Source organism: Vicugna pacos, chromosome 2, assembly GCF_048564905.1.
Source record: "Vicugna pacos chromosome 2, VicPac4, whole genome shotgun sequence".
Lineage (NCBI taxonomy): Eukaryota > Metazoa > Chordata > Mammalia > Artiodactyla > Camelidae > Vicugna > Vicugna pacos.
Window position 1 is genome coordinate 82,908,711 of NC_132988.1, and position 23,938 is coordinate 82,932,648.

Below are 23,938 nucleotides of genomic sequence, written 5' to 3' on the forward strand. Positions count from 1 at the left end.
TATAATGCTTTTAACTTGCTCAAGATGCAAATAATTAGCAAAGAAAAAGTAACTAGAAATCTTAAAAGAACATAGTACTTATAACCAAACTGGTAAACACACAACTACAAAAACACTACTTACATATATAGACTTAAAAATTCATCCACGTTGGTGTCCCATATGAAACTCATTTTGAAGTTTCAACCATAATTCATGAGGAAAAATAATTATCAAAGCAAATGGCAGTATCTTTTATTTACTTGACTAACAAAAAATTATTTTAAAATTTCCCTATGTCACAAAATGGCCAAAATTCAAAATACTGAATTTTAGCATAAACATGTTTACTAGTAAAAAGCAGTGTCCTGTTTATTATCCTTTTATTTTTAATAATGTTCAAAAATTAGTTTTTATCTATAATACATGCATTTGCCCCTACAAAAAGGTATACACTGAAAGGTTTTACTCCATTATTCAAATCTACCCTAGTCTCCTCACCTCCTGTGACTATCTTTATTCATTGTTTCTCCATCTAGTGTTTGTCTTTGCAAAAACAAACAAAAAAAACACACGTAGAAATTCTTATATCCTCCTTTTCTTATACAAAAGGAAGTATAGGATACACTGTTCTGTACCTTACAAATATTAAAGAATAAATATGCTGCAAACTTCATTTCAATACACATTTCTTTTGGGGCTTAGGCATAACTGTAAAGAAAAATGAAATTACAGTAACAATTCAGAATATAAGTTCACATTTCATAAAATGGCAATTGAAAGAAATAAATGAAAAAGATTAACAACAACAACAAAAACTGCTATATATTCTAAAGACTGCTAAAGAACTCTGATACTAAAAGATCTTGGTCTAAAATCACACTCACCTAAACAATTCTCAAAGGAGGTAGGCACAAAAGTCAGGCTAAGACTGCCGTGCCATCCTAGAGGCCTCTATTCATACATCCCTGCCCTAGATGTCCTGCATTCTCTGCCTTTTTTTTTTTTAATGAAACTTCCGTTGGGGTGTTCTCCTTATGTCCTCTAAGAACTCTTGTTACTCTTGTTTATGCCCCCAAATCCCTCCACAGTTTACCTTCTTCTGAATGGTTCAAAGGGAAGACAGAGTAAAGAAAAGCCTCCTTAAGGCAGAAAAGAACAAAAGTTACTATTACTTCTTCCACTTTCAGGAACACTACCAGCAAGCAAAAGGAAAAATGAAGGAAGGAAAGAAAAAGGTCAAAAATTACTGACTAGTAGAGGAAAAAAACATGGAAATGGTTATAGCTACGGTAAACGTGTCTGATAACTGCACAAAAAAACTAATTAAATCACTTACTTGGCTAACACTTTGGTGTGAGTATTGATGACATTCAAGGCTTCCTTGAAACTTCCATTCTGGATAAGGCATACCACTTTACAGTGTAAGGCAGTTACATCATCCTTGTTTATCTGTAGTACTAGAGAGCAAATTTAGGAAAGCAATTTTAAAATCCATTCCCTTCCCATATTTTTACTAAAATTTTTCACTTCCTGACGCAGGAAGCTACATTTCCAATTTCATGGCAGCAGAAATGATCAGTCAGAACATTTTTTGAAATGGCTATTCTTTGCTTTTAACTTAAGAAGTGGCAACAAGGAGAGTTATAATTTAGTAAGTTAGACTTTTCAATGAGATAGATTCCCAACATGCATGTACCAAAAAAATTAAGTGAAATAAATAAGCAAGAATGAAGCTGTTTTCTATAGCTTTTTCCATCTTGAGACGCATGCTACATCCTACATATTTCATTACTTCACAGAGAAAGAAAACAGTTCCCGTAGAACTTGGAAGCAAATGACTTAGGATTGAGTACAGGCTTGTCACTATATGCCTTGAGGTCTTAGACAAGTCACCTGACTGCCAAATCTCAATTTTCTGATTCATAAAATGAGTATTAAAGCATTACCTATTTTGCAAAGTAACTAAGATTAAATGACAATATTTTGGAAAAATCTATAAGCTGTAAAGTATACAAACAACTTATCTTGCTGGCAGTATTTCCAAAAACCATTCAAAATTTTCCTTTTCACCTAAGATAACTAAAGAGAGGTATAAGGAAGGGCTCAGGTGGTCAAGTTTCAATGCTGAACAGCTGTTCAGTGTCAAAACGACCAGGATCACTCCTCCTGCTCCTGGGCAACTACAGGAATTCACTTCTCAGTCTAAGAATCAAAATTACTTCTGCCAATTAAGAATATAATATATATGAATAAACTGACAGCCCTTGCTAATTAAAGAATTCCTGCAAAATACTTACATCGCTGAGTAGTACTGGTGGCAGGTCCACTCAAATGCCAAAGTTAATTCAAAACAAGTTTAAGAATCAAATAATTCTAATTAGTAGCTATTTTCCTCAATGTCTGAAATCACCAAATGTGCACTGTGGGCACAATCACTTCTTTTCACATTAACCCAGCCATAGGTTGTTGAAAATTCATACTTGTATGTTACAGATACACCTTGTATGCTATTACTGTTTTGAACAGCCAAACCCTGCCTGGTAATTACATTTCCAAATCTAACAATTACAGACAAAATCTTCAGTAAAGAATTTAGCACGACAGGGAGCATTAAAAGACATGGCCACATTACAGTTACGTAGTAAAGGATAAAAGAATATACTGAGTTGAACATTACACTGAAGATAGTTTACTCGAAATGATCAGTTACTGGACAAAAAACAGGATAAATTTTTGCTCTTTTCAACGTTATTTCAAACGTCGGTGCTTTCACACATTTTTCTCGTCTGAAGACACCAGGCAGAGTCTACCTGTGGGAATGACAGGCCTGATACCCAGATCTAGCCCTTCCCTCTACCCTTAAGTTCCACCTCGTCAGCATCAGCTTTCAAACTACGTGTCCCAAGCAGGTTCCTCCCCGCGCTGAGGCCCAAGAGAAAAAGCTCCCTCAGCAATACTGTCTCGATCGCTCCGTTAAAAGGGCGAAGAAAAGGAGATACCGCGGAGTATTTGCGAAATAAGGCGTAAAAACAGAGGAGTTAAATAAGAAAACAGTTTGAAGCGCAGGACGCTGCGGGCTCTTTAAATCCCTCCCTCGCTTCCCGCGGTGGGTAAAGAGGAAAGTCCACGTGGCTCTAAGCCACCCAGGACCCAGGGCTGGCCAGAAGCAGCAGAGGGGCTGCGACCTGTGCCGCTGGGCGTTCGGGCCCTAGCGCCGGACGGCTGGGGTCTCCCGTCCCGCGCCTGTTCGGAGGCGGTCGCGCGCGCTGGAAGGAGGCCGCATCCTCCCACCCGCCCGGGCCCGCCCCCGCCCCGGCGCCCGCCCGGACACCTACTTTTGTTGATGGTTTTGAGAGCGCGCGTGAAGTCGCCGTTCTGGCCATAACGGTTCACCTCACTCCAGAGCGCAGGCACCGAAACACCCCCACTGCCGCTGCTCGCCATCTTGGAAGAGACGAGGGGAGGGGCGGGGCGACCTGTGCCCCGGAAGAGGATCTCGGAGGTGGCCAAGCGGAGGAGGAAGCCGGTGGTTGCTAAGCGTTTCGAGTCGGAAGCGTCTTTGTCCCAGAGTCAGTGTCAGACACCTCAGTCTTAGCTCTCGTAGGTACAAGTTTGCATAGATAGAGTCGACATACCTTATTTGAAACGGGTTTGGAGGAACGAGGCGTCGGACCCCAGGAAGTGGTCGAGAAAGGATTCAGCACAGATTCGGCTCAAAGCAGCGTGTGTTTCCAGGGCGACCGCTGCGGCGAACCAGTGTGCTGGTCCCTCGAGGAGGAGCTGGGCGACAGTCTGTGGAAGAAAAAAGGTCTACGGGGTGCTAAATACCAACTGGAAACAGTAGAGAGTCGTTTGAAGGAGAAGGGGAGAGCAACGGCTTCTTGCTGTTTGGGGAAACTTAGTAGAGTAATTGGTATTTGAAGGGGATTTTGATAGGTGATTAGGAAAACCTGGGGTTGGTTCTGGGTAAAGTTCTGGCAGAGACGCGAATATGAGAAAAGGCACAGAAGAAGAAAAGAATCTTCAAGTGCAAAGCATGTTTGGTGAGAACTCCTCGGCTGCCCTTTGGGCTCCAGTTCAGGGCATTCTTTGGGGTGAGAATTACCAGTTTCAGTTCCTGGCTTTGCGACTCAGTGGAGATCTGACTGAACGTGTTATCAGAGTCCCAGTTTTCTCGACTGTAAAATAGAGATAATATATAATTGTTCTAGGGATAGAAGATAATCCATGCATCCTGGCATAGTAAGCACTCAGGTAACACATAGACATGGGGGTTTAGAATTTTTGTAAGATCTTAAACACCAAACTATGTTTGAATGTCAGAACTCTTGATGAGAATGACAGGACGTTTTATTGAACGCCTACTCTGCAGACTCATTTCTTTTCACAATCCTACCAACTCCTGCCACTTCCCCCTTCCTCTGTTTCCCAGCAACCTAGCTAACTCCCTTTCATCCTTTAAATATTTCTGTATCCTGGTTCCAGGTTAAAAGTTACTTCCTCGACTGCCTACTACGCAAGGTTCCCCATTACACTCTCTTATGGGGCTCTCTACTTCTGAGTACTACTCTTAATTAGGGCCTATCTCTCTCCACATGGACTGTAATTTCCATGAGGCCAAGGACTGTATCTGCCTTGTATCACCCCAGTATCTCTAGGATCTAGCACACTGCCTGGCATATAGTTGGTACTCAACTTTTTAACTGAATGAGTTTTTGCTTATTTCTCCCCTAATCTGTAAGTTCTTTGAGGGCAGTAACTATGTTCAGCTCATGGTTATATCGTATGGTGCCTGGCACATTTCACGTCTGGTTAATATGTACAGTGCCAAAACAGCACTAATGGTTGAGTGAACTCTAGCTCGGGAGGATATAATCTCTGTGCATTAGTAAACATGATGAGAAGAACTGTGGACTTTTACTTGCTGTGGAACTGTCACATATTTCAAGCCAATCATACCTGGATTTCAGAGAGGGTTAAGGGAGTTCTGGATGAAATTTGGTATACCCAAAACTATGGGAATTTTTCTGAGGAAAGGTTTTGTAGCTTCCATCAGATTCTCATCAACTGTTTATGCCAACTCCCCACCCCAACCACAACACACACAAAGGTTATTGAGAACCACTGCCTTAGTAGTGCTTTTCTAAATTTTCAGAACATTGATGTTATGTAAGGATTCACAATTTTGGTTTCCGTATCAGTCTGATCCCATATACTTTGTAGCTTCTAGAAATTTCCTCAGAATTCTTCTCCTGTGGATTCCTATGTTTCTGTTTCTTCTGTCATTTTTAGTGGTGTTTTGTGGCAAACAGGATATAAATTAAAATGTATGGCTTTAATCTACCATTTCTGAAACAGGGGTCTTCCAAACCAGAGTGAATGTTTTTAAGTATATACTTGATGTTACTTTTCTACCTTCAGGCTAAAATCCAAACAACAAAATCTAACATGTTTTGTGATCTGGCTTCTGCTTGCCGCCTCCCTGACCTACATAGGTCTTTTGTTACTCCCTCCTCCCCTTGCTTGTGATATGTCTCTAAGATTTAGTTATGTGTGGTTCCATGTTGCCATATCTATGGGAATTTGCACACATATTCATTCAACAAATATTTGAGTTCCTTGGAAGTACCAGTGTCAGACATTATACTAGTTGCTAGGTTTACAATTACCAACATAAAGACAACCCCGTGTACTCATGGAATTTAGTTTTTAGCTGAGAGAGAGAGGCAATAAACAAATACATAGTTTGGTGGTAATAAATTCTGTGAAGAAAATTAAGGAAAGGTAAGAGGGATTGAGAATAGAGCGCAGGGGTTGGAGTCCCCCCTTTTCACTCACAGCATACACTTGTTCTTTAGATCTCCCCCTCCTGTTGTACTCAGAATACCCTGTCCTTTATTCCATATGAAGATAATGTAGTATTTTGAAATTGTCTGCCCCAGAAGACTCCAAAACTGAGGGCAGAAATGGGACCTTGTTCATTGTTGCATCCCTAGGGTCTTGCACACAGTAGGTACTCAAAAATGTACCATAATGGATTTAGCTACTTATCATTTCTGAGAAGCTCCCATATACAATATCTTACCATTTTAACCACTCTGTGAGGCAGGCAGAAGAAATAATTTAGTCCCACTTAATAAATGGGAACTGAAGCTCAAAATGTGCCCAAGGGAACCTTTTAATTTCCATTCTACTGCTAGTTTCACTGTACCACAATGCTAGGTTAACACCACCCCCCCAAGTGTTTGAGGTTGCGGGAAGTTAAAGGCAAAAAACAGCCATCAAAAGCAAGCGTTTCGAGGGTGGGGGTTATAGCTCGGTGGCAGGGCGTGTGCTTGGCATGCCCCAGTGCCCCTTTAAGGAAAAAAAAAGTGTTTCCATTGTCTTTCCGAGGACTGCTGTGCTGAAGAGGGCAGGGAGACTGTGGATGTTCCATGGCGCATAATGCTTTATTTAAGTCACGTTATGCTGACTCTCTGCCCTTTTTACCTTTGCTATTTTCAGAAATTAAATCAGCTGAAGGGATTATCAAATTCAAGGAAGTTTTCATGGAATTCATTCTACTCATTGTATACTGTACAGTCTGCCAAATGGATTTTTATATAATGCAGTCACATGCTGGGATATGCTTTCTATACGCTGTCTCATAAAATCCTCACAACCACCATGAGGTAGGTAATATTAGTCCCACTTTACACACGAGGAAATTGAGGCACAAAAATTCTTTAAGTAACTTGGCGAAGATCACATCTCTCAACTGGGCTACAGTAGCCTCTTAACCAGTCTCTTTGCTTCTCTTCTAGTCCATACAATAGCCAGAGAATACTATAAAATATGTTGAATACATCATGTCATTCCCCTGCTCCAGCTTCCCAGCTGTTTTTGTGTCACACTTCAGTGTGGTCCACAGACCCTAAGTGATCAGCCATTGCTTACCTCAGCATCTCCTTCCACTTGTACCCTTGCTCACAGAGCTCCAGCAATACTGGCATGTTTCCAGGTCCTCAAAAAGGCAAAGCTGTTTTACTTTGTTCCCTTAGTCTGGAAAACTATTTCCCTGTATCTTTTCATGGCTTGCTCTTTCACATCATTGCCTGCTCTCCTCAAAAACCATCCCCTAACCCCATCACTTTCCTCTCACCTCGGTTATTACTCACATGCACTTAGACTTCCCTGAATCTATCCAGTTTATCTTTTATGGTTTGTCATCTCCAATCAAAGGTACATTTTGGAAGGGTGAGGGCCTTGTCTTTGTTCAGTGTTGCTTTCCTAGAGCCTAGAATAAAATCAGGTAAAACGTATTTCACATAGGGATGAAAGAATAAAGCTTCACATAGAGCTTATCTTTATCTTTTATTTGGCTGCACTGTTTAAATTTCAGAAGGCATTAAAGTTAACAGCAATTCTGAATGTGGCTTTAAGATATGAAGTTTAAGAACCACATTATTTGGACACAATTTTTTCTCCTCTTTTTAAGTTTAACGACAAGCCCATAGAAAGTATAAACTTCCAAAGAGGTTTAAGTTACTTTTTGTAACACAGTCAAAATATTTTTAAACAAGTATTTACTTTAGCACTGATGAACTGTACTACTGAGGATATATGCACTCAGTATTAAGAAACTAATAGTGAAATAATGACCATTGATAAAAGTCAGTCCTATCCACCAGTCTAAGTCAACGTTTGAAATTTTTATGTACTGCACAGAAATAGGTGAATCTTTTGCTAGGTAGGAATAGAAGAGCTGAAATGTCAGCCATTGACTATTCAGAGACCATGAAACCAAAGTTCAGAAATGTTAAAATCAAATCTTTTTAACTGTTCTTGTAATCTAAAATTAAGATAGAAAATTAAACAGTACGTGATTTTTATAATTCCCCCACTTCTGGCAGACAGTTAAGCATAGGACATCAGAGCATAAGCAATGTAAGGGAAATAAAAGTGTAGAATTGTATTTTCTCCTCTTTGGGAACTCACAATTCAGACAAAGTCCTTGTAGCCATTGTAGCTAGAGGAAGGTTTATTAGGGAAGGTTTCATGGAAACAGTAAAAGATGAAGCTCTAGTAATTAACGAAGGTATTAATGACAGAAATGAGGAAATTCTAAGAATTAAAGGTACAGATATGTGACAGTCTGAAAGTTATGGGGCAACCAAGTTCCCTTGATGGGTTACATTAGCGATTCTTAACCTACAATGCATAAGTTTCAAGGGAACCCAAGAACCAATGGAATGTATTGGTAAGTTTTATGTGTAATTTTCTAGGGAGAGGGTCAATGGCATTCATACGTTCAAAGGAGTCTGGGTTGCAAAGAGATTTATTTAAGAGTCGATGTTCTAAGTCCTTGGACAGTCAACTTCAAAAAGGTTGGGTTGAGAATGAAGACTTTCTAGATCAGGCTGATAGAATTTGTTCTTGCTTGAGGTTTTTGTAGAGGATGGGTAAACAGTAAATTTCAAGACCTGGTGTTGAGTTAGATATGAAAACTCAGAGAAAAACATCAAGGATAAAAAACAAGCTTCGTATTTGGGACAGTGCGTGTAGCCGGCTTTAGGCTTGGTGGAAGATGAACTAACTTTGGAGCATTTACAGGGAAATGGACACTTGAAAAAACAAGTCTACAGACAAGAGCTGGGAGTCACTATGCTAGTTTTAGCTAAAAGAATTAAGATTACTCTACCACTATTTGTAAACAATGAACTGAGTATTAGGAAACGTCAATATTTAAGGGGAAAGAGTACTATATGAGAAGTGACCGAGGCTGGAACAGCTTGGGGTCTAGCCCCAAAAAGGAATAGCTACATCAGTCATACCCCACAGAGATCAGGTGGAAGAAGTGATGAGATGCTTGCTTGTTAGTAGTTGAGAGGGAGGTGAAAAGGCGTAGACAAGTGCAGGCCAGTGGCAAGTCTTATCAAGATTTCATCTGCAGCAGATTCTTAACATTTTTGAGGACACAGATCTTTTGGTAAAAACTGTCCCCTTTTCATAAAATTGAACATATACATAAAATTTTACATGTAAGATTAATGGACTCATGGGCACTCTGACTAAAGTTTAATGATCTATAAAACCTTCAAGGCTGTATAATATAACAATGATTTCCAAATATGGTTTACAGACTGATGATGAACTGTGTACCTCTCAGTAACAACTGCTCCTATAGAAGTGAATTTTATTGGGCATACTCCTAGACTTAATACTATTACAAGAAACAAACTAGTTATGGTTATTAATGGAAGATTCCAGTTTCTGAAAATGATGGTAGGCTGGGAATTGTTAGTCTGGCTAAAATATGTATAATCAGAATTAAAAGAATTTTGACCTACAGATTCACAAAATCTTTCATTTGGAATGGCAAAGGTGACTACTTTTTTTCCCATTGGAAATTGCCCTGACACCCAACAGAGAAGTTCCCAAAAGTCTCTCCATGGCTTCCACATTGCCCTTCATCTTGTTTCATGCCTTTCCTACCCCTACCATCAATCTCAGCTTCTCTTAAAAAAGTAAAATCAAAACCATCATCATTATCTATAGCTAGAGATAAATACATCATTTTCTGATATACTGACTGAAAATAAACTGTGCCTTTAGAATTTTGTAAAGATCATAATATAAAAGAGGACTACATTGCTGTTAACTACCCTCTCTAAGATACTACCATTTTAACTTTCTAAAACTTATGGATTGAGATGTAGGAAGTCCAGTAGTAACTTAAGAGCTCTATAAGATGTTATTAGCATTTAAGAAATATAATTATACTGCCTACCTAATAATGATCATATAGTAAAAGATTAATTTTAAAATGTACTTATAGTAATTTCACTACTGATAAAGAAATATCAGTACACACATATTTCACTAACTGATGAATCTAGAAGCATTTATTCACTTATAAATTTTGTTTTCTCTGATTGATTTTAAATGTTTTGTCTTGATTTTTTTTTCTGCAGCTAAACCAGAGATTTACTGTTTTTCTTCTTAAACAATGTGATGATGTTGTTTCTTATAAATTGCCCTCTCTTATTTTCTTGTCAGCCTGCTTCAAGGAAATCCATGTGTTCAATACACTTGCTCGCAGCTTGGCCCATACCAAATGGTTGTTTAATCCAAATATCTGAGCAGCAAACTGAGCTGATCCTTCTGGAGAAAGTATGGTTGAACAGCCAAGACCTATTGGTTCAGAAAAGAAAAGACAGAAAATTGATGAAATACCACTTAACAAACTATTTTATACTCTTGGAAGCCCTGCTAGCTACAAACAATAAAAGCTACTATATTATCCTTGTCTAAAGTAGGATGTGTGGAAGGAATTTCCATCTTTACTATTAGAGTGATAAAGTAATTATAAGAGGCTAAGTAATATTTATCCACCGGGAACAGATATTTTATATACATCAACTATCATTCTCCTCACTGAATCCACTTGCAAAGAAATTTACTTTTTTCAAAGTTCTTTTCACATGGACTATCCCTTTAAATATCTGATGAAAGGCAACAGAAATAAAACAAAGAATGAGGTAAGTGGGTAGAAGCGAAGCATCTGTTCTTAGACAAACCTGAGGTATGTTAATTGTTCTGGTAATTTTCTAGTTATTCCTTTTGTCTCTGCACTTGAAGTATTCTAACATTTTTAAGCAGTGAAAAAGTCAAATCCATAAAATAATTCTAAGAATCAGGTTATAAATAAATTCAATAATAATATTTCAGTAATAAGATCTAAAAAAAAGAAAGTAACTTCTTGGGCACCACAGGTTTGCTCAAGGAGTTTCTTGAGGTGGTACCATTACGTCTTTGTCCCTAGAGTCAAGGACTAGCTAGCTTAGAATTCCAAAAGCTATATTTTCCCCAAACTCTTGGAATTCATCAGGCTTTCTGACTCTTACTATCCCCAGTAAGAACAGACTAAAGCAGAAATCACAAGGTTTATTTAATTTGTATTAATAAATCAATTTACATATAGCTGTACCACTTACTATGTAACTAACATCAGCCAAATTACTTAATTTTAGTATCCCTATCTGTAACATGGGAGTGATAACTAGTAGCTACCTTTTGTGAGGATTCAGTGAGTTACTGTATAAACAGAGTAAGTGCGTGGCACAGTGCCTGGCACACAGAGTAAGTACTCAGTGAATGTCAACCATTAGTATTATACTGGGTAGAGTGTTCCACTCTAGCAACTGAGATACCTGTGCCTGCTGCCCGGGACTCCCTTTCTGATATTAAGAAAGCTTAATTAGAAAAAAAAATGAAGTTATCTGGGGAGCATGCCATAAGAGAAAGTTTTTAGGATTTTATATAGCCACTGTAAAACTGTTCCTCAAAAGATTATCCCCAATTCTACTGACCAGAATGTACAAATCTTCTAGATTCTGTCTCCCCTTGGATATTACTAGGTAAAAACTGCCAAATTTTTGCTCACCACATTCCTTTTTCTAAGCTCCATGGATAATAATACCTATGCCATTCGTCTGGAATAAATTTGGGTATAGCTTCATTTGTAGTTATAGATTTTTAACTTGCTGAAGCTGATATAATCAGATCTATCTAGTTAAAGATGGATTAGTCAAAAGATGTTTCTCTGAAACCTATAAAAACAACAGTAAAGGGAATAAGGAAATAGACAAACATACACGAACAAAGAGATAACAGCAATAACGTGGCAAATCGAGTAGTAACTAACTTAGCAAACCAAGAAAATTTAAACCTAAACTAGAAGCAGGGAAGATGAAAAGCTACCTGACATTAGAGAACTCACTCAAAGGTTGAGGAATTGGTGATACCAGATACCTTTGAGGGGAAGAGTGAGGGTGAAAATGGGGCTAAAAGGAACACTGAGTAGAAGTTGAACAGTAAGGCCATCAGATCCCCTTCCCTACTCTATGTATCTTAGCAGTGGCCCATTCTGCACCATGGCAGTTTTAAATTTTTCTGGAGGCAAAACACTTTAGTCCAGACTTCTGTGCCAACCAGGCACAGTTGAGGCAAGGAGTGCTACAGTGAAAACATGGGATTAAGTTTGCACACATTTGTTAAGATCGCCAGCTTCCAGAATGCTGGCAGCCAAGTTCACTTCCTCAGGCAGAGACTGAGACTAGAAAGGTTCTCTGGGTAGTTCTGGCCAATACATGAGAAAAGACTGAAGACACTGATGTGGGGGGTTATTCAAAGAACAACCCTACAAGATCACCCCACAGTCGAGGCCACTTGTGACAAGCCCCACCCACTTGTAGAGCTTCCAGTTGGTTTTTACTATGCCCATTCTTTAAGAGCAAACAGCCAAGGCTCAGCAAACAGCTAAGGAAAGGAACCAATATGAAAGAAATAATAATAACCTCAGATTACTGAGAGGTTATTGCAAAGATTAAACAAGAAAAGGATGTCTGGGAGGGACGAGTAAGAAATTAAAAATACTGTACCCAATGAAAACTCAATGGAAGGGTTGGAATGTAAAGCTGAGGAAGTATTCCAGGAGGTATAGCAACAGGAATAAGAAAACAAAATAGAAATGAAGGAAGTTCAAATGTGAAAAATAAATTCAAAAATGAGAGAAGAAAGAAAGTGGAGGGGGAAGGAAATTATTAAGGAATTCAAGAAAATTTCCCAGTACTAAAGAATTGATGTTCCAGATTAAAAGAGCCAACTAAAATGCCAGGATGAAAACGGACTTACCAAGACACATCTTTGAGATTTAAGGACAATGGATTGAAAAGATCCTAAAAGCTTCCAGAAAGAAACACAATGCATAAAACAACCCAGAATCACCTATAGTGGAAGGGGACTGGAGTTTTCAATAACTCTGGAAGCTAGAAGACAGTGGAGTAAGCCCTCAAAATTCTGACAAAATAATTTTCAACCTTGAATTCGATTCCTAAATTATCAAATCAGTGTGAGCTACAATACAAACATTTTAGATATGTGAGGTCTCAGGAAGTTTATCTTCTATACCCTTTCCTCAGGGAGTTCACTAAGAATGCTTTCCAACAAAAAGTAAGCCAAGGCAGGCGAAGACGTGGGACCTAGGACACAAGAGATCCAATACTAGAGAAAGGCAAAATGAACATCCATGATGCTGAGAGCAGTGCAGCAGGCCTGGAGAGAAGCCAGTCCATATGGGAACAGGTCAGGGGGCACAGGTACATAACATACTCCACACATGAGCAGATTTACACTTACACGACTGAGAGAGAAGTTGGAGGTTTAAATAATAAGCAAATCAACTTCTACTAAAGTAATACAGTCATGACTCTTAGGACTTGTAGATCAGATCATTATCTTGGACTATGATGAGCATACCACAATATTGTTATTTTATGAGACTGCTCAGGCAGCCAACTGATGAAACTTCCTTGTGTTTTAATTATTCTAACCCCTAATTTTTTAAAAATTTCATTTCCTCTACAAAAGTAATACCACATTTACTTTAAAAAAAAAAACAAACAAAACTCAATATAATGAATGATGTATTCTTGGGTGGAAAAAAAGAAATCTGAACTTGAAATAACTACAGATCTTACCAGTAGTTTACAGAACATATAGGGGGTGGATGAGCATAGTAAACAACACCCAGGAATATAACCAACTAAATCCAAAATGTGGAAGATTCTATAGGACAAATGAAAGGAAAAAAAGGAAGGGGATTAAAAGAGACTTAAGAGATGTATCAATTAAATGCAGGGTAGGGGCTGTGTTGGATCTTAATTTGAACAAGCCAACTGTAAAAACAAATGAGATGACTGGAAAAATTTGAACCCTAACTGGAATTAAATGATTTTAAGAAATTACCATTAATTTTTCTTACGGTATCCTGATTATGGTTTTAAAACTATAAAGTATCACTTAGAAAAGCATACTTAAATATCTAAGTATAAAATGCTATAATGTCTCAGATCTGCTTTAAAATAATCCAGCAGGAAACTGGCTCTGTTGCACAATGGACAAGCGCGTTGGGCTTCTAAAATAATCCAGCAGGAGAGGGCTACAGATGCAACAAGATGTTAACTGCTGAAGCTGGATAATGGGTACATGAGATTTCATTGTTATATTCTCTCTACTATTGTGCTTGTTTGAAACTTTTTAATAATTTTTAGAAAGTCAGCGTATCTTACCACTGGGTAATCGAAGAGAAGACCACACATCTTGAGCTCCCCAGTCTGCAGTGAGAGGAGGACAGCTGATAACTGGATATGCAGTGTTACCAGACATCACTGGTCCTAAACCATTGCTTCTGCCTGCCACTGCCACAAATACAGTAGGAATGCCATCCCCTAGGGAAATTACAGGTTTATTATTAGGCTAAACATTCAAAAGAGATTTAAAGACGGGTTAAAAAAGAGGGGGGACCCATATGCAGTAACTCCTTGACTTCCTTTAATAGCAATCTGTAGAAAAAGCACTATATTAAGATAATATTGTTAGATATACATTCAAAATACAAGGTTCATTCTGCCACTTACTGTATGTATATCAAGTAATGAAGTAGCAAGAATAGGTTTGGCCATCTTTTGAGATCTATACTATAAAGAGGGTACCAAGGTGCTACTGAGGAAATGGCTCAAAGGCCCCTTCACTGCTGCTGCTTACACTCTGAGGCAAAGAATGACACCACCTGAACCAGCATCTGTCCTCATGTCCTTCAACCTACAGGATATGGGAGACAAGTTAATAGAGACTAGAGGTTTGGGGACACTTCTTGAAACAAGAATTGAAGAAATGAATTCAATAATATAGTACTCAAATATTTAAGGCCCTTTTATAAATATATATATATTTTTAACATATCTCATAAACATTTCATTTTTTCATAAATTATTTGTTTCCTACAGTAGAGATTCCTAACTGAGAATCCAAAATTTTATGTATCTGTATTTTTCTGTAGAAATAGTTCTGGCTTTTACTAGCTTATCATAGGGATCTGAGACCCACCCACCCACTCCTGCCCTGTGTCAGCCAACAAAACAAAATAAACCCAAACTCAATAATTATACTCCTATAGTAACTATCTTTAGAAGGAATACTCAACCAACATTTTTTTCTAGTTGAGAAACTTGGTTGTGTCTCCAGGGCTCCGTTATTTTAGATCTATGCTATCCCATCAAGCCACTTCTTTTATGAATTAAATTCTGCAATTATTCCTTAATTTCATGTTTGACTGCCTCCCAGAAAAGGACAGCCATTCAAGATACTTCAGAGGATCTGCTGCTTCAACCTCAGGTCTCCTGTAACTGCCGTGGGGCCTATTTTCTGTTGAAGAGTATTTGAAACAATGCTTGACGGGCTTCTTATTAGGTAAAGACTAATTCTAACTCTTTTATAAGCTCCAACAGCACCTTAAAGTTTTTGTAGGTAAATATCAAGAAAGTCTAGAATATCACATTTTTTCCCCTTGGAAATGGGGCAAAGCTATTTTTCAGCATTATTAGTCTAAATATATAATTTGGAGACAAATCAGGAGAACTTATTGAAATGCTCTAGTTATTCGACATTCACCTTCATACTGAGCTTTAATCCTCAGAGTTTCATCTGGTCCTTTATGGGCAGATGTTACCCTAAGTTCACATGGAATGCCAAAATTTCCACAAGCCTTCTTAATTTTTTCACAGTGACTGAGATCAGAAGTTGAGCCCATCAATACTACAACTCTGCACTGACTTTTTGGTTTCAGAAGCAACTGGAAGAGAAAAACATGAATATGCAAAAGATGGTAAGGACAAATTTGGATAAATACAGGAATAAGTACCATAAAAATAGTCCGTTTACAGAGTTATAATTTATAGTAAAATTATAACTTGACAGAGTATTTTCTTTCTATTAAGACCAAATTTAAGAAAGAGACAAGCAGAACAAAATGATAGGTTTTATTTTTCAAGATAACCTCCATATATAAAGGAAAGTGGTCTTCATAATTAAGACCCCTAAAGAGTAAGATTTTAAATCAGATAAATTATGTTTACTATTAACAAAAAGTATGTTTACTAAATTATATTTACTATCAACAGAAAATATGTTTACTATTAATAAAAAGCAATGATAAACACTCAAAACTTTTAATTAGTGTTCAGGGAGTTATAATATATTTTATCTAAGATTTTTAGTACATTCTGTTTAACAGAAGTTTTAAGGCATAATCAGCCAAAATAAAGGTCATGTTATAAATCTTTGTAAGCTAGTTGCTTGGAATTCAAAAGGCATGTTCCCATGGAAATGATGTCCTAAAAAGTAGTTACTACCTTGGATAACCACAAACCCTATTCAATGTCCATGGGATTATAGTAATAATAATACCATAAATATTAAACTGCCATTTTAATGTTGCATGGAGTTCCAATTCTGAACTCTGCTAATGGAACTCTGAGTAGCAGTGGACAGGTAGGTGGGAAATGTAAAGCTTCTCCTGCAAGGGGTAAGGAGAAAAGGATTCCAGGTTTCCCTAAAAGAACTTAGGAGAAGTGGCCTGGCCCATTTCACAAGAGGGTTCCAGGATGCCAGTGAGAACAGTTCAGCTGGTACATTTCTTAAAGGTGCTCCTTTAAAGTTATTGGAAAAAAGAAAAGCACAGAACCATCTTGCTTCTTCTCTTTTTGAAGCAAGATTTTCTTAGAGAAAAACACAATACAATATGGATTTATTACAAGGTTTACCTCTACTCTTTCTGCAACCCACTCAAAATTTTTCTTTACCATCTGCAGCCCTTCAGGAGTTACTTCCTTGAGGTCACGATATGACTAGAAAATAAAATAGAAAGTTTAGAATACTTCATGTGCATGACTTCTCCAGCCCCACCAAAAAAAAAGCAACCAGGTCTAATCAGCAGAGATGACTGATATGAGCCACCACTATAGAGACTCACTACCTCTCATCCAATTCCCAGACCTCAGTCAGTTTCTGACTAAAAAAGATATTGGGTATTCTGTTAGTAATATTTTTGCTATCTGAAGTTAATTTGGTTTTTGAGTTTTAGGTATAAATTATGAAGAGGTGGCATAGCAAAAGATCTATCTGTAAATGTATTCATTTCCTGAATTAGACAACAGAAAGTTCAGATAGTAATGTATAGTTAATTTCCATTTAAGGATAAGTGCTTTATACACTAGCAACTACAGTTAACTGCCCTGACAATTCTCATGTATTACGTAGAGAGGGTCTTGCCCTAATCTTGTTTTCCATAGGAAAGAACAGAAATGGAACCTCATAAGATCTGCATGACTTGAGACAGGGTTCCAGATCTGCCACTTACTTATATAATCGTGAAGACTTTTATCCTCTAAGAGCCTTAGTTTTCAATTAGCCCAACAAGGATAATACTGGCTCTGTGTAAGAGTCTGTTAAAATAAGCGAGAAATGTGCTTTGTAAAGTATTATTCCTATCTCTTTTTTCAGGATACAGGAAACGTGAGAAATACATGTTTAAAATTACACAGCAATCAACAATTCAGGTTCATATCATAAGGAACAACAACTGCCTTTTCTTTTCCTCCCATCTTCCCTTTCTCCTCTATCCCAGCCTGATCTTACAAAGGATAAAAAAGAAAGAAAGAAAAAAAAACCTGAAGCATTACCTACCTGTTTGTCTTTTTGTTGGCTTCGATCTCCTGAAGGCCAGAGTCTCCAGGAATCATTATCAATAACATCAGCAAGAACAATTTCTTTGGTGGTTATATCCACACCAAATTCAATCTAGAAACAGTACATCACCACAAGAGGTTTTCAAAACTATACTACTAAAGCCATTTCTCAGTTATAATCTTTACTTTCAAATCTCCATTTTATTTGTACCTTCATATCAACCAGCGTACAGTTCTGGGGCAACCAGGATTTCTCCAGTATTTCAAAGATAGCCTGTGTAGCATGACTCATGATATCCACTTCAGTCTGGCCTATAACAAGGCCAGCAAAGCAAAAATTTGCAGCCATTAGCTGTTCCTCAGACCACTGTGGATCATTATTGGCATCATCCTGAGAAAAAAGTATAGGAGAACAATTAATCTAAATATAAAAATTTTGAGCTTCACAGATAAATTGAATTAAGCATGAATTTCTGAGAGATATTCATCTTCTCTAAAAATTTAATTTTAAAAAATATATACTTTAATTCAAAGAAATCATTTTTTTAACTTTTCTACTTTCAAATAGCTACCTTTAAAATATTTAGGTAACTTATTCTAGGTCATAAATTGGAATTTGCTGTCTCTATATAAATCATCATTTAAATACAAATTTGAAATTTTTAGTTTTCCTTAATCAAAGTCAATAGATTTGGTAAGGCAAAAACACATTTTAGTCCACCAAAATCTTTCCAGAATGCAACTTTCATAATCCCCTGACCTTATTTTTTATAAGTATTTATACAAGACTAGAAGTCTTCAGGGACATTACTTGACAATTCAAGAGAAAAATAAAGAGATTGGTGAGAAAATAAAAAACTTTTACTTTATTCTAAGTACTGTCCCAGTGAAAATTTTCTTTTATGGATTTTTTTTTTAAATAAACTACCTTCTTAAAATTTTTTTTACATATTATTTATTTTAATGAAAGTACTGGGGATTGAACTCAGGACCTTGTGCAAGCTAAGAACATGCTCTACCACTGAGTTACACTCACCCACTTTTATGGATTTTTTTTTAATTGAAGTATAGTTAGTTAATGTGTCAATTTCTGGAGTACAGCACGATGCTTCAGTCATATAGGAACATACATATATTCGTTTTCATATTCTTTTTCACCATAGGTTACTACAAGATATTGAATATAGTTCTCTGTGCTATACAGCATAAACTTGTTTATCTATGGATTCTTGATTTGACATTGCTTCTGAAATAGAATATGCCTAATATCATAAAGATGAACAGATAAAAGCAGTTTCAATAAAAATCAATACAAATTTGTAACTGTTGACTCCTATTTCCTTTATTATACTTTATATGTTTTTGCTTATAAGAGACATTAATACAGTTTCCTGTATTAGAATATAAAAAGATCCCTCATATTAGCCTTCACTTCAAATTCTTCAACAGATTTTAAAATTTATTGAATCGTTACTTTCCTTCCTAGTAACTGCTAATTTTAATTTGTTCATTTTATTAGTCATCTTGGTTCAAAGAAAGATAAGATTTTCACAGATGTTTTCTTTTAAAAATCTGAATTATCATTGCTAATGAAAGTAAACTTTTTTGACATATATTTCTGGAATGACAACTGCAGTATCAAAAGCTTTAATAATGTTTAAATCTTTTGACTTTTTACTAAACTGGTTGCTATGTTATAGTAAGACAGGGAGGCATAAAATAATTACCAAATAATTACCTTGAAAAACATCTCCACTTTAGGTGGGTAGAACTTATATCCTTCCTTGACACCAGGATTTCTTTTGAGAAAAGAACCAGTTGCTATTCTTCTACAAACCCATTCAATTGGAATCATTTCACACCTAGATGCAATGAAAGCTGTCTCCCCACATATTCTGGTGAAAGCAGTTTTGATACCTACATATTGATGACAAAAAGAAAAAAAAATTTTAAAGGTAGATCCAAGGCATAATAAAAGTCCACCCTTAAAACAAAACAAAAACCCTACCTAGCCAAATGCATTATCTTTAAACAGCACTACCAAAAAAAAAAAAAAAAGTAAAAAAAAAAAGGTAGAAGTAAGAAAACAAAATTATTAATATGGCTTTCTACTGCTTATCAAAATATTCAGGAATATTTCATTTCAATGTTGCATGGCAAAGTATATACTGGACCAAAAAAATCTGTATCCCAGTGTCTTTACCATCATTCATCCATTGGAAAAACAGAGTACCTCCTCTGCCAATGTACACATAACTTTGCACAAGGCGTATAACTAAGTGGCACCCAATTACCTCTGAATCAGACCTGGCTGCAGGATTCTCATATTCTAGGGTCCAGCATTATATGGGCCTTATAAAATATTAATCTACTTATCACAATCAGATACAGCCCTAAATTTTGGATAGCCCTTTTCTCTGAATATTTAAAGAAAATAATCCTTGAAAAAAGCATTCAATAGGTAGCAGCAGGAACAGTGGCCAGTTTGGCCAAGAGCAAAAAAAATATTTGTCCTTCCTCTCTCTTCTTACTTAAAATATTACTGAAAAACTGAGATAAAGAGCCGCCTTGTGATGTTTAGGATGGGAGCTATTTTATATGGTAGTCCTGGAAAATAATAATCTAATAATAGTTACAATGTATCATAAACCATATGACCCAGCAATTCCACTTCTAGGTATATATACAACATTGAAAGCAGGGAGTCAAACAGATATTTGTACATCATTGTTCACAGCAGCAACATTCATAATAGCCAAAAGAGGGAAACAACCCAAGTGTCCAACAACAGATGAGCAGAGTAGATAGACAAAATGTAGTAAATACATACAATGATTATTCAGTCATAAAAAAAGAAATTCTGATACAGGCTACAACATGGATGGTCCATGAAAACCTTATGCTAAGTGAAATAAAGGTTAAAAATTGTGTAATTTGACTTATACAAGGTACCTACAATAGACAAATTCATAGAGCCAGAAAGGAGAACAGAGGTTACCAGGAGAGTTACTGTTTAATGGGTCAGAGTTTCTGTTTGGGAGGATGAAAAAGTTCTGGAAATTGAGAATGGTGATTGATGGTTGCACAACACTATCAACGTACTTAAATGACACTGAATCATACATTTAAAAATGCTTAAAATGGTAAATTTTATGTATGTGTATTTTACCACAATTTGCAAGACCTACTTTAAGGCATTGTAAATTCATTTTCTTTTTGTTTAATCCTATTTATTTATGTTTGTTTGTAATACCTGATAAGATATGATAGTCATCCAACGAAACAGGTAAGAACAGAGACACAGCAGTTATGTCAGTAAGGATTAGGGAAAGCAGGCTTTCCAACCCACACTGTCTGAACTCTGTAGGCTGCTGACTTAACCACTATGCTATACTGTCTCTCCTAGAGGTGTTAATACATTACAGTACAAATACTATAGCATAAACATGGATTAAAATATCTTCTGGAAACCTGCATGGGCTGAACATATTAACGCCCATCTTCAGACTAAAATGTTAGTACCTCCGATCCCAATCTAATCCTCTAATAAGATCAATTTTTTTTTAAATCAGGAAAGGATTGAAGATCTTTGATCTTCTGTGTGTACCCACACATAATGGGAACCTACATTTATGGAAACGTTGCTTCATGCTAAGTGTTCTACATGTTACTTTATTTAATCAAACATAAAATTTTTGAGGTAAGTACTATTATTTACATTTTGTAGTGAAAGAAATAGAGGCTCAAAGAAGTTAAGTAATTTAACAAGTTAGGTCATGCTGCCAATCAGTAAAAGAGCCTGGACCTGAAATGCACTATCTGGTTCTAAAACGTGTACTGTTTTCTCTGCATTCCCTCTGGGAAAGAATGTTAAAAACCTTTAGGTAAAATATTTAGGCCATTTTAACCTTTAATGAATGATTGGGCTCATGGGCAGACAGGAGATTTAAATCAATCCTTAATTTGAGGTGGTAACTACATGCCTGGCTTTAAGAGTGCTTCTTTTTTAGGACTGTTAATAGTCGTATCTGCTCACTTGTCTACCAAGCTCGACAGACTAGTATCCAAATTTATTGGTGAAATCCCCTCATTTTTCTCACTTGTTTACAAAATTCAAAACTTCTATCAAAGAGTGAAAATGTAAAAAAAAAAAAAAAAGTGAAAATGTGTCACTTCATATTCTGAATTACAATGGCTGACAGTGACAGCTCATCAGCCCAGTTACCCCTGAGGCCGTCCCTGTATTAAGGTTGCCTAGCTCCCCATCTGTGGTTTAACACCTACAGGACTGTCAGTCATATCACTACCACCACAGCTAAACGTAATTAGAGTTGGTTTCTGTGTGGGAGGGCACTGAGACTTAAAAAGCTAAATTCTGATTTTTAACTATTGAGAATAAATTCAGGAACTTCAAAATTCAGGTACGGTACGTATATTATTTCCATGGAAAACAGTATTATCTATACCTGCTATCTGTATAGTCTTTTACAGTTTGCTCATGAGTGACAAAGAAAATTTGAATTCTGGTATATCGATTCTCATTCTGGTACTCTCCCCATTCAAATTTCTAGAAACACTTTCATTAGGAACACACCCCTGGTTATAAAGAAAGCTGTCTTAAATAGTCCACTGATGGTCAAGACATAGCATTTAACTATTAGCAAGTAAAAATTACATGAGGCTTAATAGGACTCTTAATTGTATCATAAAATACTCTAAGAATTTTTTTAAAAACTTAAGTTTTCCTTAATTTCACAGTATATAAAACCTGGAAAACATCTTTCAACACTTCCTGTGAACCAAGTAAGTTTTAGCTATGTTAAGTGTGACAAATAAAGATAATTGCTGGAGAAGTTCACTTGGGTAACCAACTTTCTCAGTTGAACGAAGGACTTTCAGAGTCAAAACTGGGAAAGTCCTGGACAGAGACAACTTGGATCATCCTAATTCACTTGTTCTTAAGCCCCAGCAAGTACACTGAATAAGTGCCTTATTAAACAAGCAAATAAAAACTTAAGCCTATATTTACCTTCCATTACTTGAAAGTGTATATATATTTTATTTTTTAATATATTTATTATTTTATATATATATACATATATAAAGCCCCATAGCTATGTATAATTACTATGAGAACACAAAAGATAATTTTTGTATTGTTAACTTACAGTGTTCAACAACTAAAAAAAAATTAATGTGTATGGGGAGGAGGTAACTTGTGAGGTTAACAAATGGATCAGTTGTATCTGTACTGCAAAAGAAAGCTAAAATTAGTTTGATGCTCTCTCTAGAAATCTCCTCGGTCATTGGGAAACTACCAATCCAGAAAGCCTTAAAGCAAAATCCTGGATAGTATTACTTAGGTACTGTGAGAAGTGCTTTAAATTTATAGCAATATATTTATCTTCAATGCATAGAGGAATTTATGATGTGGATGATAATTTAGGTTGGCAATTAAACAGTTTTTTTCATATTAATTTAAAAATGTGAAACAGGGTACTTTGGAAAAGGCAAAACTATTCAAGAACCCATTCTGTACTGACAAAATGGATTTAACTTGAACTACCTCGTTCTTTTGTGGAAAGCAGATACATCTATCTTGACTGGAAACAAAGGTATTAAATCCCCCTTTGGATTTAAGAAAGATTAATTCTTACTGGAAGATCTAGGAAATGAGAGGACAACTGGAGATACTGGAAGTAAAAGGAGATGAAGTTATTAAATTATAAAATTAGATCTGGGATGATAAAGAACAATGCTTTTATTTTACAGATGAGCAACTGGAGGCTTAAAAGGTTGAGTGACCTAAGGCACAAGGTCTCTTACAGTGGACAGGGAGCTGAAATCTTTTGCTGGCTGAGATTTTACATACTACAGACCACTCAGCTTTTGACTAAATCCCTGCAGAAAAATGGTTATCCTAATTCTCCTTTCACTCCAAGTACCTTCCACAAAATACTCTGATCTGAATTTCATCTTTCAAATAGATTTCTCTATTGGAAACAGTCTTCATTCAGTTTTAGAGTAGGAGGTAACCCTGGACATCTTTGATCTAGCCCAAATCCCTCACCTGAAGAATGGCAGGATGAGCAGATGTGATCTTCAACGACTTTTCAGGGGTTTCAAGTGGAAGAGGGATTTGAAATTCTGTATTATCTCCAAGGGGGTGGAGCAAATTTATATAGATTTACAGAGACTAAATTTCAATTCATCAATTAGAGCTGCCTAACACCAGAATGTGCTTCCTTCCTGCATGGGTAAGTCTCTCCTAGGAAGATGTCTCCTAGGAAGACTACAGCAAACTGTTAAGATTCTTTTTAACTAATCAAATGATACAACTTAGTAACTCCAAATCAAATAAAGTGTTACAGTGAAGTTTGAGTTCCTGG

The 23,938-nt window shown here is 36.6% G+C and overlaps 2 protein-coding genes and 1 long non-coding RNA gene across 7 annotated transcripts in view; 1 reads left to right on the forward strand and 2 right to left on the reverse strand.

Annotated features, from left to right (window-relative positions):
- SRP72 (signal recognition particle 72) overlaps nt 1–3,448 on the reverse strand; it is a 24,068-nt gene extending 20,620 nt beyond the window's left edge. The window contains exons 1-2 of the mRNA XM_006198151.4: nt 3,318–3,448; nt 1,319–1,439 (exon numbers count right to left, since the gene is read on the reverse strand). Of these exons, the coding sequence (XP_006198213.1) occupies nt 1,319–1,439; nt 3,318–3,426 (230 nt within the window). The 5' untranslated portion in view covers nt 3,427–3,448. The remainder of the gene's footprint in view (nt 1–1,318; nt 1,440–3,317) is intronic.
- LOC140687280 (uncharacterized) lies at nt 3,395–23,924 on the forward strand. Of its 5 annotated transcripts, XR_012061482.1 has the most exons (10): nt 3,395–3,582; nt 6,487–6,653; nt 10,021–10,502; nt 13,896–14,006; nt 15,148–15,273; nt 15,588–15,688; nt 21,122–21,249; nt 22,308–22,352; nt 23,045–23,164; nt 23,322–23,924. It is a non-coding gene; the product is annotated as an uncharacterized lncRNA (long non-coding RNA). The 5 variants fall into 5 exon arrangements; XR_012061475.1 differs by having other exon boundaries at nt 3,396–3,582; nt 23,045–23,924; XR_012061493.1 differs by lacking the exon at nt 23,045–23,164 and having other exon boundaries at nt 3,396–3,582.
- PAICS (phosphoribosylaminoimidazole carboxylase and phosphoribosylaminoimidazolesuccinocarboxamide synthase) overlaps nt 9,839–23,938 on the reverse strand; it is a 38,415-nt gene continuing 24,315 nt past the window's right edge. Inside the window, exons 11-17 of the mRNA XM_072943529.1 lie at nt 19,288–19,466; nt 17,761–17,940; nt 17,548–17,661; nt 16,626–16,709; nt 15,475–15,655; nt 14,094–14,252; nt 9,839–10,155 (exon numbers count right to left, since the gene is read on the reverse strand). Coding sequence (XP_072799630.1) covers nt 9,989–10,155; nt 14,094–14,252; nt 15,475–15,655; nt 16,626–16,709; nt 17,548–17,661; nt 17,761–17,940; nt 19,288–19,466 — 1,064 coding nt within the window. The 3' untranslated portion in view covers nt 9,839–9,988. The remainder of the gene's footprint in view (nt 10,156–14,093; nt 14,253–15,474; nt 15,656–16,625; nt 16,710–17,547; nt 17,662–17,760; nt 17,941–19,287; nt 19,467–23,938) is intronic.